Source organism: Sorex fumeus, unplaced genomic scaffold (genome assembly GCF_029834395.1).
Source record: "Sorex fumeus unplaced genomic scaffold, SorFum_2.1 ptg000128l, whole genome shotgun sequence".
Lineage (NCBI taxonomy): Eukaryota > Metazoa > Chordata > Mammalia > Eulipotyphla > Soricidae > Sorex > Sorex fumeus.
The window spans coordinates 39,379,106-39,395,356 of record NW_026606185.1 but is presented as its reverse complement, the minus strand read 5'-3'; the positions used below and the strand labels follow the sequence as shown (position 1 = coordinate 39,395,356).

Here is a 16,251-nt window from a genome sequence, read left to right as displayed (position 1 = left end):
TCCCTGGGCAGAGCTAACAGTAACTTCTCTGGAATCTCAGGAACTTGGAGTTGGGTTTTTCTCCTGGCCCCCATCTTAGCAATACCCCAGGCATTCTCCTGTGCTCATTCAGCTATGACTGTATTTCGGTGATTCCTTAAAGATAACTGGGAAACAGTGTCAGCTATTACAGAGAACTGTGTGGGGCTAGAGGGGGACCTTGGGTTTCCCCCCTGGTTGGATGAGAGGTGATGACACAAAAATGCCTTTCCTGTGATGAGACCTCATTGAGGCTATGTCATGGTATGTCATTTATTTAATGAATTGATAATACCTAAAGCATGACCTTCTTATACCAGCCACTCCCCAGAACTCTTCATGGTGACTTTTTTATTTCTCCCAGTTTTGCCAAAAAAACCCAAAAGTTTTAAAATAAATTTATGATTTACTGTCCATAAGTGTTTGATTTGTTTATGTGTTTCGTGTACCAGCCTATTCAAAGTCTCGTAAAAGGTAAGGAGGGATCACAAGTAGAAAGTTTAAGAAGCTCTGATCTGGACCAGTGCAATAGTAAAGCAAACAGGGCACTTGTCTGGCACGTTAACCCGGGTTTAATCCCTGGCACTCCATATAGTCCCCCAAACCCCACCAGGAGTGATTCCTAAGCACAGCCAAGAATAAGCCCTGCGTGTGGCTTGCAGGGGGGGGGAGCCCCCAAAAGCAGCTGTTGTAATCTAGAGCAGTGTTTCCAAGGGAGAATGCTTTAGAAAGGTAGACTTCTTGGGGTGGTGCTGAGGGACCTGCTTTCTGTAAATGAGTGACCTCCGTTGTAGATGATACCTTCTAGGGCTACTTCTCAGGACTACAGACTGTGTTGGATCTCACTGGGATCTTACCTGCCACCTGAACAATGTGACCTTATTGGGTGCCCCCTAGCTTAGATTGACATACAGAAGAATGCAGTTCAGTGCTCGATTAGTCACCATTCAGGATCTGAAGGAAGAAATGGACAAGCATGAAAAAAACAAATTTTTTTTAACTGTTCATCAACAAAACATTTTCTTCAAATATACTCTGCTGGGAAACTTTGCGAAAGCACCTAGAAGAAGAAGATATATTAATTTGAAATTTTCCACTGATTCCATAAAATATCTCAAATATCATTGCAATCCGCAATAGAGCTCACGAAGGATCCTGATGTATTGAGTTTGTACGCCCTGATTGGCTAGGGCTTCCATGACCGCTTCCATCTCAACAGAATCAAAGGCCTTCTTTAAATCAATGAACGTTAGACAGAGCGGCATCTTGAACTCCCGAGATACCTCAATGAGCTTGGTTATTGTGTGGATATGGTCGATGGTACTGAATCCTTTTCGGAATCCAGCTAGTTCACATGGTTGTCCTTCATCTAGTGTTCTGCTAATCCTATTCAGGATGACTCGAGTGAATAGTTTGTAGATGACAGACAATAGGCAGATTGGGCGAGAGTTGCCAATGTCGTGGATGTCTCCTTTCTTGTATAGTAGTACAGTTCTGCTGGTTTTCCATTGGGATGGAACCTTGCATTCAGACAGGTAGCGTGTGAAGAGTCGAGCCAATGTATTGATGAGTACTGATGGTAAGTTCTTCAGGTGTTCAGGTCTGATCTTGTCTGGGCCAGGTGCTCTTTGTTTCTTTACTGACGAGATGGCATGTTGGATTTCGGAAGGGAGAACATTGGGAATGACATATCCATCATGTGGTATGTGTATGTGGGCAAGTGGATGTGGCTATTAAAGAGATCTGAGTAAAAGTCATGAATAATCTTCTCCATTACCCTTCTGGAAGATGTGATAGATCCATCATGATGTCGGAGGGCAGTCATCTTGGTTTTGTAGTTGGTGAAGGACAGGCGGGCATTACGAATGTTTTTCCCGGCTTCTGTTGCATCTACCAGTACTGCTGCTCTCCTGTTTTTGAGGTCATCCTTGATGGCTTCTCTGCACTGTTTTGCCAGTTCGGATGTTCGCTTGTGGTTGCCTGAGGTATGTGCCAAGCCACGTTGGCGAATAAGTTCAAGAGTGTTCGAAGAAAGACGGTTTTTTGTGGTTATCTCTCTCTTGGCATTCCTTGCACAATCATGGAGGTGCTGAATCATTCGATTGTATTCCTCATCAATGTTGTCAATGACGGTATCTTCCCATGTTGCCGCAATAGAGCCAAAGAGCTCCCAGTTGGTGGTTGTTCTGGGAGTCCTCTTCTTAAACCTTGTATTCTTTTCTCCTCGTTCTGTGAGGTAGAATTTTGCACGAAGAAGACGGTGGTCTGATCCCGTTAGGAATTTTGGGACAACAGCAACATCGGTTAGGCAAAACTGCCGATTGAATATGATATGGTCTATTTCATTGTGGAACCGTCCATCGGGAGACTCCCATGTCCAACGTTTAGATTCAGCCTTTTGGAATTGTGAGTTACCATGGAAGGTTTTGGTTGACATGATGAACTCAGACAGTCTGTCACCCTGTTCGTTCCATTCCAGGCCATGGGTTCCGATGTGGAGTTCATCGACTGATCTTCTTGGTCCTATCTTGGCATTAAAATCACCGACAATGATCTTGTAGAAGGTGTGATCTTCTTTATAGAACTTCTCCAGCTCCATGTAGAATTTCTCAGTTTCTCTTTCACCATAACTGGATGTTGGTGCATAGACAACAAAGATAGAAACTGCTGGTAGTGAGCCACATTTATTCAAGTGTAATCGTCCGATTCAGGTTGTTAGGCATTCGAATGAATCAATGCTCGTGACTAAGTTTGTGTTGACAAGGATACCGACACCACCGACACCTCTTTTATCACATGTTCCAAGGAACAGTTCTTCTCCAGTGTCGAAAACAGCATGATGGGATTGATGTCTTCTCGTTTCGGTCAGACCAATGATGTCGTACTTGATCTTTCGCGCTTGTACCATAAGGTCTTCAATGGATGCAGTAGATTAAGTGATAAGTGATTAAGTGATCATTGCAATAATATATCCTGTAACTTGGGGCCAGAAGGATAGTACAGTAGGTAGGGTATTTGCCTTGCATGTGGCAACCTGGGTTTGGTCTACAGGATCCCATATGGTCCCCTGAGTGGGAGGTGTGGCCCAAAACCAAATTTTCTCTCTTTATATACATAAATATGTGTGGGTGAGAGAGACAGTACATATATGCATATTACATGTGTATACATATGTTTTATATATATATATATATATGCCATATCTAGTATCAGGAATTTAGAGCATGATTTAGGGTTTAAAGCAAGATATAGGCTTTTTAAAAAGACTTTCGTTTATTCGGAGGACTCCCAAACAATGCTCAGAGATTCTGGGGGCCACTCCTGGTGATTCTTGCTAAGCAGGCCAATGGTTTGAGTATTATCCAAGTATATGATGCTGCTCGAGTCTTATGGTGCTGGGGATCACCCCAACCACCACTGTGGAACTCAGGAGCATCCTGGGCTACACTCAGCAGTGTTCAGGAGCTTTCAGGTGATGCACACAGCGATACTCAAGGAACCAAGTGGTTCCTGTAATCAAATGGGAGTCAGCCACATGCTGTTTTTCCAGGCCCTTGTTTGGATAGGGACAAACCCCAGCTATGCTCAGGGTCTGTAGGGTCACATCATTGGTCAATCTGAACTTTGGACCTCACACATGATCAGTTTAAGCTATTCCACCTGTAGTATATCCCTAGCTCAAGACTTAGTTTGTTTTTTGTTTTTATTTTAATCACAGTGAGAGACAGTTACAGAACTTTCGTGTTTGAGTTTCAGTTATACAATGATCAAACACCCATTCCTCTACCAGTACGCGTTTCCACCACCAATATCCCCAGTATCCCACCACACCTACCCCATCCCATCCCTGCCTCTGTGGTAGGCATCTTCCTTCTTACCCTCTACTTTTGGACATCATGGTTTGCAGTACAGATACCAAGAGACCCATCATGTTTGGTCCTTAGTCTACTTTCAGCACACATTTCCCATCCCGTGAAATCCCTCCAACTATAATTGACTTAGTGATCCCTTCTCCATCCCAACTGCCTTCTTCCCCAGCACATGAGGCAGGCTTCCAGACAGTGGAGCGATGCTCCTGGCCCTTGACAAGACTTAGTTTTCACATAATACTTTTTCTCATGTGAAACAACATAGTCACTATAGAAAACTTGGAAGATGCATCAAAAAATAAAACAGAAGGAAAAATTATCAGGATTTTACCATTTTAAAATAACCACTATTGCAATGAGGATAGAAAAGGGACCAGTATCACAGTAATAGTTGGGAGAGATCACTTTGGACAGGAACTGAGTGTTGAAAGTAGTAAAGGGATATACTGATAATCTTTCAGTATCTATTGCAAACCATAATGCCCAAAGGGAGGGGGGTGGGGGAGAGAGAGAGAGAGAGAAAGAGAAGGAGGGAGGGAAAGAGGGAGAGGGAGAGAGGACATTGGTGTTGGGAAGTATACACCAGTGAAGGGATGAGTGTGGGAACATTATATGATTGAAATTCAGTCATGAATAACTTTATAACTATATCTTAGTTTGACTCATTTAAAAAATAATTTTAAAAATAACCACCGTTACACCATTTTAGCTGTGTGGGTGGGTAGAAGGTATGAATTGTTTGGGGATCATCTCAAGACCATAGGTGAGGAGTAATACATGTCTCCTTGAAATAACAAATTTACTAACAGTGCACATTTTTCTGTGGCTAGAGAGAATTACAAAGACTCATGAAGTACCCCACCACCACCACCAAATAATAGGTTTTACATAAATTTTGGTATAATTTAAAAGTCAAAAAAGAAGTGATATTTTCTGCTGTTTTGGAGGCCTACTTTTGTCATTTAAGCAGAGGAGGAAAAACACTTTGAGCTGGTCTGAAAATCTTCCACCCCTCTTCCTCACCTAGAGGGTTACTGAAAAGCAGGTTTCTATAGGAGCAGACTTGACACCTCAAGGCCTGTGTCTGTAACAGAGAAGCAGGAGGGTCCCACAGATGGAGAGCCCCCTCCCCGCTTCTTCAGAGGTTTAGCCTGACCCCTCCCACCTTGTGCAGACCCAGTAAGGTCACAGCCACTGTGCTAGCCAGATAACATAGCTTGGCCCTGTCTGCCAGGGGAGGCCTCTGGGAAGCTCAGCCATAAGGCTGCGAGGAAAACAGCCTGCAGTAGGTGTGTTAGGCCAGTTTTAGGCCCTTGTCTAAGTAAGTAATATAACTGCTCTTAGCTCATCTGTGAAGTAAGTGGCTGGAAATCAGTGTCATTGAAAGGCCCATCCAGGTTCCATATTTCATGACATTTTGATGCGAATGCAGAACTGAAAAGATCGAAAACTAAAACATGCATGGCCAATACCTGCTGTGATGTCTTAAGGTTAGAGGAAAAAGTAAATGACCTCATCCCGTTCTGATGTCTTATCCTTTTTTTCTTTTCTAAAAGGCATTTTAAATCTGCCTAGTTTAGTGCAGCTTTCTGATTCATGTTCACCGTGCTTCTTACCTGCCTTTGTAACAGTGGTAGTTAGTGAGACCTAATGTCTGCTCTGAGCTCTTCATCTTTCTGGCACTGGGAAAGCATCGGTTCTTAATTCTTACAGCACCCTGGTGTCAGGAGAGTTCTATTATTATAAAGCATTTCAGTGACATTTTGTAATTGCCGAGGGCAATACAATTCTTGATTGGTTAGACTCTCCAATCCCTAGACAAAAATCCAATTTACTGATGGCGAAATTATGGCCTGGGGAGACCAAATAATTTGGCAGAATATTCTAACTCATTTAGCTTCACTTTTTCTACAGCCTGCAGAGTGGATTCTGGACCTTGCACATTTTCCCTCACAAGTCACTGCTGGGGGTTGCTGGAAGCATCTCTGGCAGACAAGGTCAGCAGCACCAGCATGTCTCCAGGGCACCTTCTTCAAGCCTGTCACTTCCACCCTCACAATGGCAGCCCCCTGGAGGTCCCCCCTATCTTCTGACATTCAGAATAAAAGTGGAAACTTTCAGCTTTGTCTCTCTAGCCACTGGGCCATTTGTTCCTTTGTCTAGCCAGCATGTTAAAAATAAATAAATAATGGAGCAATAGCACAGTGGGTAGGGCATTTGCCTTGCACGCAGCCAACCTGGGTTTGATTCCCAGTATCCCATATGGTCACCCGAGCACCACCAGGAGTAATTCCTGAGATCATAAGCCAGGAGTAACACCTGTGTATCACCGGTGTGACCCAAAAAGCAAAAAAATAAATAAAAATAAAATCAAGGATCCACAGATGGTTTCTTTAAAGAACCACTTAGGGACTAGAGTGATAGTATAAGGGATTCAAGGCACTTGCTTTGCAAGTAGCTGACTCTGGTTCATTTCCTGTGACAGCTTGTGGTCCTCTGAGCACTGCCAAGAGTGATCCCTGATCACTCTGGTCATTGTGAGATAAAGTCATTGTCTGAGGAATGAGCCAGTTGGTACTGGTTGAGCCAAGTGTGGCCAAATCCTCCCACACCCAATATTATAGTAAATAATTCAAGTTCTGTGACTTTCATAGTCTCTTATCATTTTTGGTGTTACAGTACTGAAAGTGATTATGGCCAATATGGAAATGCTTGGACATGACTGGTTCCACTTAAACAAAGGGTACAGAAACAGGTGACTAAGCAGAGGTGTCCAGTGGGCCATGGTCTGTTAACACATGGACCAAAGTAATGCCCCCTTCATTCACCCTCACGTGTGATTGTTTCACAGCCCTTTCTCCAGTGCCATTTCAGAGGTAGCACTCTAACAGAATCACAGGGGAGTTTTCATTGCTAGTAAATTCCTTCATGCCACTTGACATGTTGTCTTCATTAACCACTCCCTTCTCTAGCTAGCTCTCTTCTCTCTTAGATTCTATAGTATCATCTCTGATTTTTTTTCCTCTACCTTTAACTGTCCCTTCTTACTTATCTATGCCCTTATAATTCTCACATTTGTACCTGTTACTTACTTTGGGAGCGGGGGAGAGGGGTGAGCATACCCAGCAATGCTTAGGGGTCACTCCTGGCTCTGTGCTCAGGAAGTACTCCTGGTGGTACTTGGGAGATCATACGGGATTCCAGAGCTTGGAGCGGGTCAGCTATGTGCAGGGCATGCACCCTGCCCACTGTACTATTCTGTATTATTTACTGTACTATCTCTCTGTTTTTATACCTGTTACATATTTTTTCCTTATAAAGTAGGAAAGTGACTTGAGGAAATATGATAGTAAAATTAGCCTTAACAAATGAGATGAATATATCTGGAGGGGGACTGAGGTGACTGTTTCTGGTACTTGATATAGTATTCATTTCTTGATTAACATATAAATGAGTGATAAAGATCAAGAATTTCCAAGGTTACCCAACTGTTTTCACATAAACTGCCTCTAATTTCATTTCTGAGACTGAGACTACCACAACCACTCTTTGTAAAGCAAGGAGATTTAGGTGCAAAGGCTCCTTAGACAAATGTCCCTAACTGTAAAATCCTGGTGAGTGTTAAGCATTGCTTAATTAGTATTGCTGTACCAAAATTTGTCTTGACTAATGTCTGCCATGCACAGTTTCATCAAGATAGTTTGGTACCCTAGACAGACCAATGTTTAGATATTTTTTCATTATTCCCTTTTAAAAGGAGACTGATGTAGAAAGGCTTTGGAAAAATATATGGTACCTCTCCTCAGATTTTTTAAAAAATTTTTATTACAATGCTATAGTTTACAAGTTCTTTATAATACAGCTGTTTCAGGTGTACAGTGTCCTTTCCACACCTCCCCAAGCCTGCCCACTTAGCAGGCACATAAAAATTTTACTTTGTATTGTTTGCTACAACAAAATGACATGGAATTAACAAAAAATAGATCAGTAAGTCAACTTGTGATGCTGATGGCCTTATCTCACAGTGGTCATTGTGGTCATTGTGAGATAAAGTCATTGTCTGAGGAATGAGCCAGTTGGTACTGGTTGAGCATTCTGTGTTAATGTTTTTGCTCATGGAGTTTGGTGGTTTTTTTATGCAAGTTTCCCATCAAATTTGTTGTATGGGGTGCTGGGGATCAAACCGGAGTCAGCTGCATGCAAAATAATGCCCTCCCTGCTGTACATTTTCTTCAGCCCTAGACTGCAAAAATAAATAAACTTAGTTTACTTTTCGGAGAGCCCGGCAAGCTACCGAGAGTATTCGATATGCCAGACACAGTAACAACAAAGTCTCCAATGGAGACGTTACTGGGCCCGCTCGAGCAAATCGACGATCAACGGGAGGGCCTTTACTTGCTTACTTACTTAGTTTACTTGATGCTTTGTATGTTTATATTAGTGTTTGGAAAGCATTAAATGTATGCTTTCGATTTCTTTTTTTGCTGACTTCATGAACTTTGAATAATGTTCAAAATATGTACAAATAATGCACAGAATGATGCCAGAATGCCTGTTTTGGTTGAAATATGTACTGTAATAAATATCATCACTAGGACTGAAATTTTGTAGCCTGTCTTTAAGCTGAGCTGTGAGCTGGGATCTTAGAATTCTGACTGTAAACAGTAGTTTCTTTATTTTACCACTAGATGGCACTAGGGACCAAAAATCCTTGTGTATATGCAAATCTTGCAGCATGGTAGATGAAGCAATAATTTTATTAGTACACTGATTTCTATAGTCCTCTTGGTCTGTGGGTGGGATAAAGACATTCTGCATCTACTATTTTCCTCTGTAAAAGCATAGAATGGGTTTTTTCATATAGGAGGCTTTGGGGAAATCTAATTCCAAATAACTTAGTAAAATAATAATTTTACAGTCCAAAGACTCAAGAGATTCCTTAGGTGGTTATGCAATGGTGAGACTAGAAACTAGATAGTAAAGAGAGAAAAAGAAAAACATGGTTATTAGAATGCATGGTTTAAAGCCAGGTATGTAACTCAGTGTAGAGCACTTGCCTTACATGTCCGAGTATCTGAGTTCAATCCCCAACATTGCAAAACAAAGCAAAAACAACAGCAGCAAAAAAAAAAAAATCAGGATGCATATTTAAGTTCTTATACCATGAAAACATTAACCCTGTTTTATTAAAATAACTTTTCCTCTTAATCATCTAAAACCATTGCTTAAAAATCCCTGCAAACTTGAAAGTTGCTTCTCATCTATAGTCGTTAACAATGCCATGCCTTAAAATCGTAAGTACCTAAGCTTACTGCGCACACTCTCTCCTGCTTTCAGTGTTTTATAGATAGACTCAATGAGAGATTATTCTTGAACCTGAATTCAGAGTTAAGAGATATGTTCAAGGTCACTCAGTAAGAGGCCAACTTTGAAAATAAACTTGGATAGCCCTGCTACCCTCTCCTCCACACACTGGGTGTCTGAAACTGATTGATACTGTGACCTAAAGCAAACTTATTAATAAGCAATGTTCAAGGGTGTAGAGAGAGTGTGCAGTGGGTAGGTAGTTCATTAGAAACTAGCCCCAGAATACTAATCAACACACTGCCGATGTTCCCCCTCCCCTCCCCACCCCCCCCACCCTCCCGGGATTTTTGTTTGTTTCTATGTCTTGCATTCAAGACTTTGGTTTTGAGTTGATTTTGTGTAGAAAGATAAGGGCCCAACTTTCACAACTACTTGTGAAGAGACTTTCTTTTCTACAGTGCTGCTATGTGACTCCTTTGTTATATATTAATCGTGTGTGGGGGTTATTTCTGGGCTCTCTTGCTTCATTAATCTGTGTGCCTTGTTTTATCTTAATACCATTTTCTTTTGATTATTATAGATTGAAATTGTGAAGGATGAGTCCTCCAGCTTTTTCTGTCCTTGACCTTGTTCTGGTTATTTGGGGTCTTTGTGAGTAACCATATAGATTTTCTTTGGTAGTTCTTTGAAAAACTGCCACTGGGGTCTTGATAGGGACTGTATTGGATTTGTAGACCTTTGGCAGAAGAATGAGTATATGTTTTAAATGTATTCTTCATATCTATGCATTCAGAATATTTTTTGTGCCTTGAATAGCTTGGTCAGATTTATTCCTGGGTATTTTATTCTTCCTAATATAACAACTAATGGGATTTTTAAAAAATTTCTCCCTCTGAGCTGGAAAGATAGTACAAGAGTTAAGATGCCTGCCTTGCATGTGGCAGATCTCGGTTCCTCAATGCCACATGGTCCCCTAAGTACTGCTGGGAGTAGCCTCACAGAGTAGCTCCTAAGCACTGCCAGGTGTGGCCCAAAAATATAATTATTTTTAATTTAAAAAATCTGATGGTTTCTAATTTATTTTTCTTGTCTAGTTGCTCTAAGACTTTCATTAATACATTGGATTGATGTGGTGAAAGTGATCATGCTTATCTTGTTCCTGATCTTACATTTAAAGCTTTCAGCTTCAAAGCATTGAGTGTAATATAAATTGTGAACTTGTCACATGTTCATTTTAAGGCACATTCCCTTTGTACTTACTTTGTTGAGAGATTTTATTGTGAATGATGGTTGAATTTTGTCAATGCCTTTTCCACCTCTATGAGATGCAGATTTGATTTTTATTTTTCATATTGTTAATAAAGTGTATGATATTGATTTGCAAATGCTAGATCATCCATGCATCCTGTAATTAATTCCAGTTCCTAATTGTATAATCTCCTAATATATTGTTGGATTTGGAACTTTTGGGGGAGCATCTTAGTCATAAGGAATATTGGATGATAGTATTATTTTCTTGTGGCATCATGACTGTTTTTGGTATCAGGATAATGCTGACCTGATACAATATTTTTGGAAGTATCCCCTTCCTTTGTCCTTTTTGGAAGCACTGAAAAGGGTTGGAGTTAATTCTTTTAATATTTGATAGAATACACAAGTAATGTTGTTGATCTGGAGTTTTGTTTGTTGGGTGTTTTTTATTTGATCAGTGCAATCCAATCTCCATGGGAATAATTGGATTGGTCTGTTTTTTAGGAGATTTTTAGGGATTTACCCATTTCTTCTCATTTGAGCAGTTTGTTAACTTATGATTGTAATACTTTAAATTTCTTGTATATCTGTGGTATTGATTTTATAGATCCTCTCCTTTTTTTTGTTTTTGGTGAGTCTAGCTAAAGATCTATTTTGTTAATCTTTTCAAAAGGAAAAGTCTCAGTTTCATTGGCCTTTTCATTTTGTTTCTTTCATTTATCTTGATTCTGGTCTTTATTTTCCTTCCTGATTTTATTAATTTTATATTTTCTTGAGTTATTTTATTAGGTTAATTGAGGTATTTCTTATTTCTTGATATAGATGTTATGGGTAAGAGCTTCCCACTTGAATTGCATTTGCTGTATCCCATATGTTTGGGTTTATATAATGAATGGGGTAAAAGGTCCCAGAGTTCAATGAAGAGAGTTGGGGGCCGTACACTCTCGAAGGGGGCTTATGGAATAGCAAGCACTTTCTCTTCAGTTAGGAGAATGGTGGCCTCTCTTCTACATGCCAGATACCCCGTTGTCCTCAGCTCAGAATAATCTTCACAGCAGAACCAGATAGATGTCTTGAGATTAACTCTTGACAGTCCTGGGATAATTTGAGCACATTAAGATGGGATACTTTGAGGTTTTTTGTTTTCTATTGTTCTGTTGTTTTTGGTTCATATCCAGTGATGCCTGCTTCTGTGCTCAGGGATCACTCCTGGTTCAGGGGACCATACATGGTGTCCTGGATGGACTCCAGTCAGCCATTTGCAAGACTAGCACCTTATCCGCATAGCACCCTACCCACATACTAGCTTTCTAGACCAAGATGGAATGCTTTGTACATACTGTGGAAATCAGCTACTCTCCAAACGATCTGTCCATTCTGAAAGGATATTGAACCATTTACTATTATCATGGGCCGGAGTGATAGCACTGCGGGTAGGGCGTTTTTGCCTTGCACGCAGCTGACCCAGCCAACCCGAGTTCGATTTCTCCGCCCCTCTCGGAGAGCCCAGCAAGTAACCAAGAGTATCTCGCCAACATGGCAAAGCCTGGCAATCTACCCATAACGTATTCGATATGCCAAACAGTAAAAAGTATCACAATGGAAACGTTACTGGGCCCACTCGAGCAAATCAATGAACAACGGGAGGACAGTGCTACAGTGCTACTGTGCTATTATCACATCACTGTGCATTTCTTTGTTTAAATTTGTTAGTATTTGCTTTATATATTCTAGTGCTTGTATTTTGGGTGAATAAAAATTTAGGTGTTATATCTTCTGTTGTTTTATGTAATGACTTCGTTTCTTTTAGCTTATTTTATTTGAATAGTAGCCACCAAGCTGCCCCTGAGATCCATTGCATCCATGCAACATGGAGATTTGTCCCTGCCACCCAAGTTGTCAGGCAGCCATGGTCTTAGGCAGGAGCAGGGATTTGCTTTTGCAGGAAAAGAAAAGTCAGTCCTGACCTCTGCACAAATGTCCCAAGTTTGTTGTCTACTCAGAAGTAAACAAGAATTTCAGTAGATAAATCATGAAGCAAAGATATTTGATTAAGAGTATAGGGAAAGGTAGTCATTTATTAAAATTAACATTGATGCATTATTATACATGAAATGACAATGTGTTTGGCTGACATATGGCAAAGACTTAATAAATTGGCTGAATCAGAAAATGCATATTTTTGAAGTTGATAATTATTTCTGAGGTTGGAGCCACGCTAGGTGTGAGAAGATGCAAAGTAGGGGTGAGAAATTCCTGGTATGAGGGAGCTGGAGAGATAGTACAAGGGTTAAGGCTAAGCTCGCCTTGCATACAGCCAACCCTTGTTTGATTCCTGGCATTGCATATGGTCCTATAGTGCCCCAGGAGTAAGCCCTGAACACTGCCAAGTGTAGCCTAAACACCAGCCCCCCTCCCCCACTAAAGAACCCCCCCCACCCAAAAATAGAAATTTATGGTGTGGGAGGCCAGAGCTATAATACAACAGATAGGGCACTTGCCTTGCACGTGACCATTTCTAGTTTGATACCTGGCACCACATGTGGTTCCTCAAGCCCACCAGAAGTGATTCCTTAGTGCAGAGCCAGGAGTAAACTCTGCATGCTGCTGGTGTGGCCAAAAACAAAAAAACAAAAAAAAATTATGATTTGAGTTTTGCTAAGTGGCATTTGACCCTGGTTTTTTTTTTCTTTAATTAAATCACCATGAGATACATAGTTACAAAGCTGTTCACAATTAGGTTTCAGTCATACAATGCCCCAATAACCATTCCTTCACCAGTGTACATTTCCCACTACCAGTTTCCTTCCTGTCCAATCCCCCACCATCCCAGTCTGTCTCTAGGCACTTTCCTTCTTTCCCTCCCTCCCTCCCTTCCTTCCTTCCTTCCTTCCTTCCTTCTCTCTCCTTTTGGGCATTATGGTTTGCAATACAAATATTGAGAGGTTATCATGTTTGTTCCTTTACCGACTTTCAGTAACAACAAGTCTCAAAATGGAGATGTTACTGGGCCCGCTCGAGCAAATCGATGAACAGCGGGAGGACAGGACAGGACAGGACTTTCAGCACACAGTTCTTACCCAGAGTGATCATCTCTAACTTTCTTTGTCATAGTTGACCCTGGTCTTTGTGGCCAGGTCTCTTCATGGAGTAGTATCTGGGGTTAGAAAGCTGAGGCCATGGGACTTAAGTCAAAAGGAGAATTGTTTTCTTTTATGACTGACTCAAAAAAAAAAAAACCCTGAAAATGCATCTCCTCTCTGTCCAGTTTTATTTCACAGTTGTACAGATAATTGTCAGCGTTCCCATTTGGGGGATCTGAAATATGTATATAGTGCTTCTGGTTGCTCGGAGGCTGAGCCCAACAGCCTCTTTCCCGGCCCTGAGTAACACTCAGTTGCTTTATGATTCTAGAAAAATAGCTGCCTCCTGCCAGAAGATGTGAAGAATTTTTACCTTATGACCAATGGCTTCCACATGACGTGGAGTGTGAAAGTGGATGGTGAGTTAGCATTCTTACTGTGGGAAAATTTCCCAGCTGAAGGGTTGGGTGAAAGGGTCTTTAGGATGGAGTCTTTGAATTTGGATGATTGCCAAGGGTTTTCCTATCTCCTGGTTCCTAGAACTGTGGCTATTTCCAAAAGCTAACAGTAACAACAAAATGTCCCCATCGAATCACTCGCCACCACCAATGCCAGAGTCTCATCTGTACTTAATTAGAAACACAACCATCTTCAGAGGCTTCCTTTTGGAATACAGTGAAGAGAGGAGCCTTCATTACTCAAAATTCCTGACCCACCTTAAACCTAAAATTTCTGAAGAGACTTCCCTGACCTTAGGGTGAACTGCTGTGAATGCCCCTGTAATTTCCACCATGCCGATGACACCAGGGCTCCAACGCTCACACCACAGCCTTTACTTCCATCCCACACATCTCATCTAAGTTATCAGCCACTTTCATTTTTTGCAGGGTCTAGGTCAGAAATTTGTGTGCAGACATAAGGACTCATACATTCCAGAGATTGCCAGAAAAGACAGTGCTGCACATTTTAAGTGAAGATTCCAGTCAAAGCCTAAGATTGAAAGCCCTGATCTCATCCCTGGACTCCAGCCCTTCCCTGGCAGATTTTGCTGCCCTCGAGACACCATAGACCCTGGAGCTCCAACCACCTCCCCAGATCTACCTGGGCCCATAAGAAGCACCTTGCCCCTCCTGAGACTATTCCTGAGAATGGACAATCTTCTATTGCATAGCAAATATGAAGAATGATTTATCCTTATTGCCTCTTGCTGAGTCCCTTTGGGAGGTATTCCCAAAGCCTTCCTCCACCTCTCTCTTAGCTGGCGAGAGGCATTTCTCTTAAAAGATTATTACTGAAATTTTAATATGATCTTTTATCCTAAAAACCTTTTCTCCAATGGCCTAGAAAGTGTTCTTATCGCTAGTATCAGAAACCCTCCTCTGTAACATGGCCTCTGAAACCTCGGTATCAGAGTGGACAGAGTTGGACATTCATATTCTCCCATGCCCACATCAGGGAAACCATGAGCTTCCTTTGACACAGCCCTCACAGCCCACTCTCTAGTTGATTCCATAGCACTGTGCCCATTCTTTACTGGGTAGCTAATAGAAATGAGTGACAATGGACAGCAGAGACAATTCGTGCTATTTACCTCTCTAAGCGTTCTTTTCTTTCAGACATTCAGACATTCCATGGTCTCTACACCAGCTGCTTTCTCTTTCCCTTTGTTCCTGGCTCTTCTCCTGGCCAAAGTCACACATGCCTAGTTGAAGTGCTCTCATGCCTTAGTTGCTGTGCTTACAGATACTGACCATGCACCAGAAATCGCATTCTCTGTTGCAACTCAAAGGGTCTCAGACAGAGCCACTGGGCTATGTTCAGGGTATGTGACCATGTTCAGGGCGTGACCATGTTCATGACCTTATGCTTGCACACTAGGTGCTTTTAGCCACTGAGCCATTCCCTGGGTCCATATCTTCAACATTTCTGGGGTTTTCAGCTCTCATATCTCTGGGTCTTTGTATGCCATACCATGTTGAATAACCTGTATTATAAGAATCCTTTCTACAAATTAGAAAAACTCACAATCTGTTTTTATTTACACCCTAATCACAAAAGACAAGAACTAAGCAAAAAGACTATTGAGTTCTCATCATTGAGTAGGAAAAGTGATGGAGGGGAGATAGGTTTCGTTGAGAAACATCTAACGAAAGGAGATCAGTTAATACAGTTATTAATCCTATGGAAAGCATAACTATTTTTTTGCAAAGGAAAGAGCAACCAAAGACATTAAAGTCCCTAATTTCCCCCGAGAAAATTTGTAGTTTCGTGTATATAGTGCATTGATGCACTTTCCACTTAACATTGGATTTCTCAGCATGGGATCAAATGATAAGTCACTCAAGCAGAACCCTTATGATGACCATGGTAAGCAAGTTTTCTCTCTAGGTAATTCTCTTTTTTAATGTTTTCTCTAGAGCACTGCATTCCATTGGGCAACATGACAATTAACAGCCTCTCAAAGCTGACTCAACTCAACCATTCTTCCATGTATTCGCTTCCTAATGCACCAACTCTGGCAGACCTGGAGGATGATTTGCAAGACGGTACCTGACAGAAACTGTTTTGACTAAAAAATCAACTCGTTTTATAAAACATTGAAAATCTTGGGAAAGACATTGTGGTATCATAATGTGATCCTCCAAACCAAACCTTTCCCCTTAGAACCATGGAATTAAGTACTTTTCATGAAAAACTACCAGACATGGGATACTTGGTTTGCT

General features: G+C 41.3%; 1 protein-coding gene across 2 annotated transcripts in view; it reads left to right on the top strand.

Annotated features, from left to right (window-relative positions):
- The window catches only part of TPGS2 (tubulin polyglutamylase complex subunit 2), a 33,097-nt gene that overhangs the window by 7,273 nt on the left and 9,573 nt on the right, over positions 1 to 16,251 (top strand). For both annotated transcript variants that reach the window (XM_056137987.1, XM_056137988.1), the window contains exons 3-4: positions 13,860 to 13,947; positions 15,946 to 16,074. In XM_056137987.1, the coding sequence (XP_055993962.1) occupies positions 13,860 to 13,947; positions 15,946 to 16,074 (217 nt within the window). The remainder of the gene's footprint in view (positions 1 to 13,859; positions 13,948 to 15,945; positions 16,075 to 16,251) is intronic.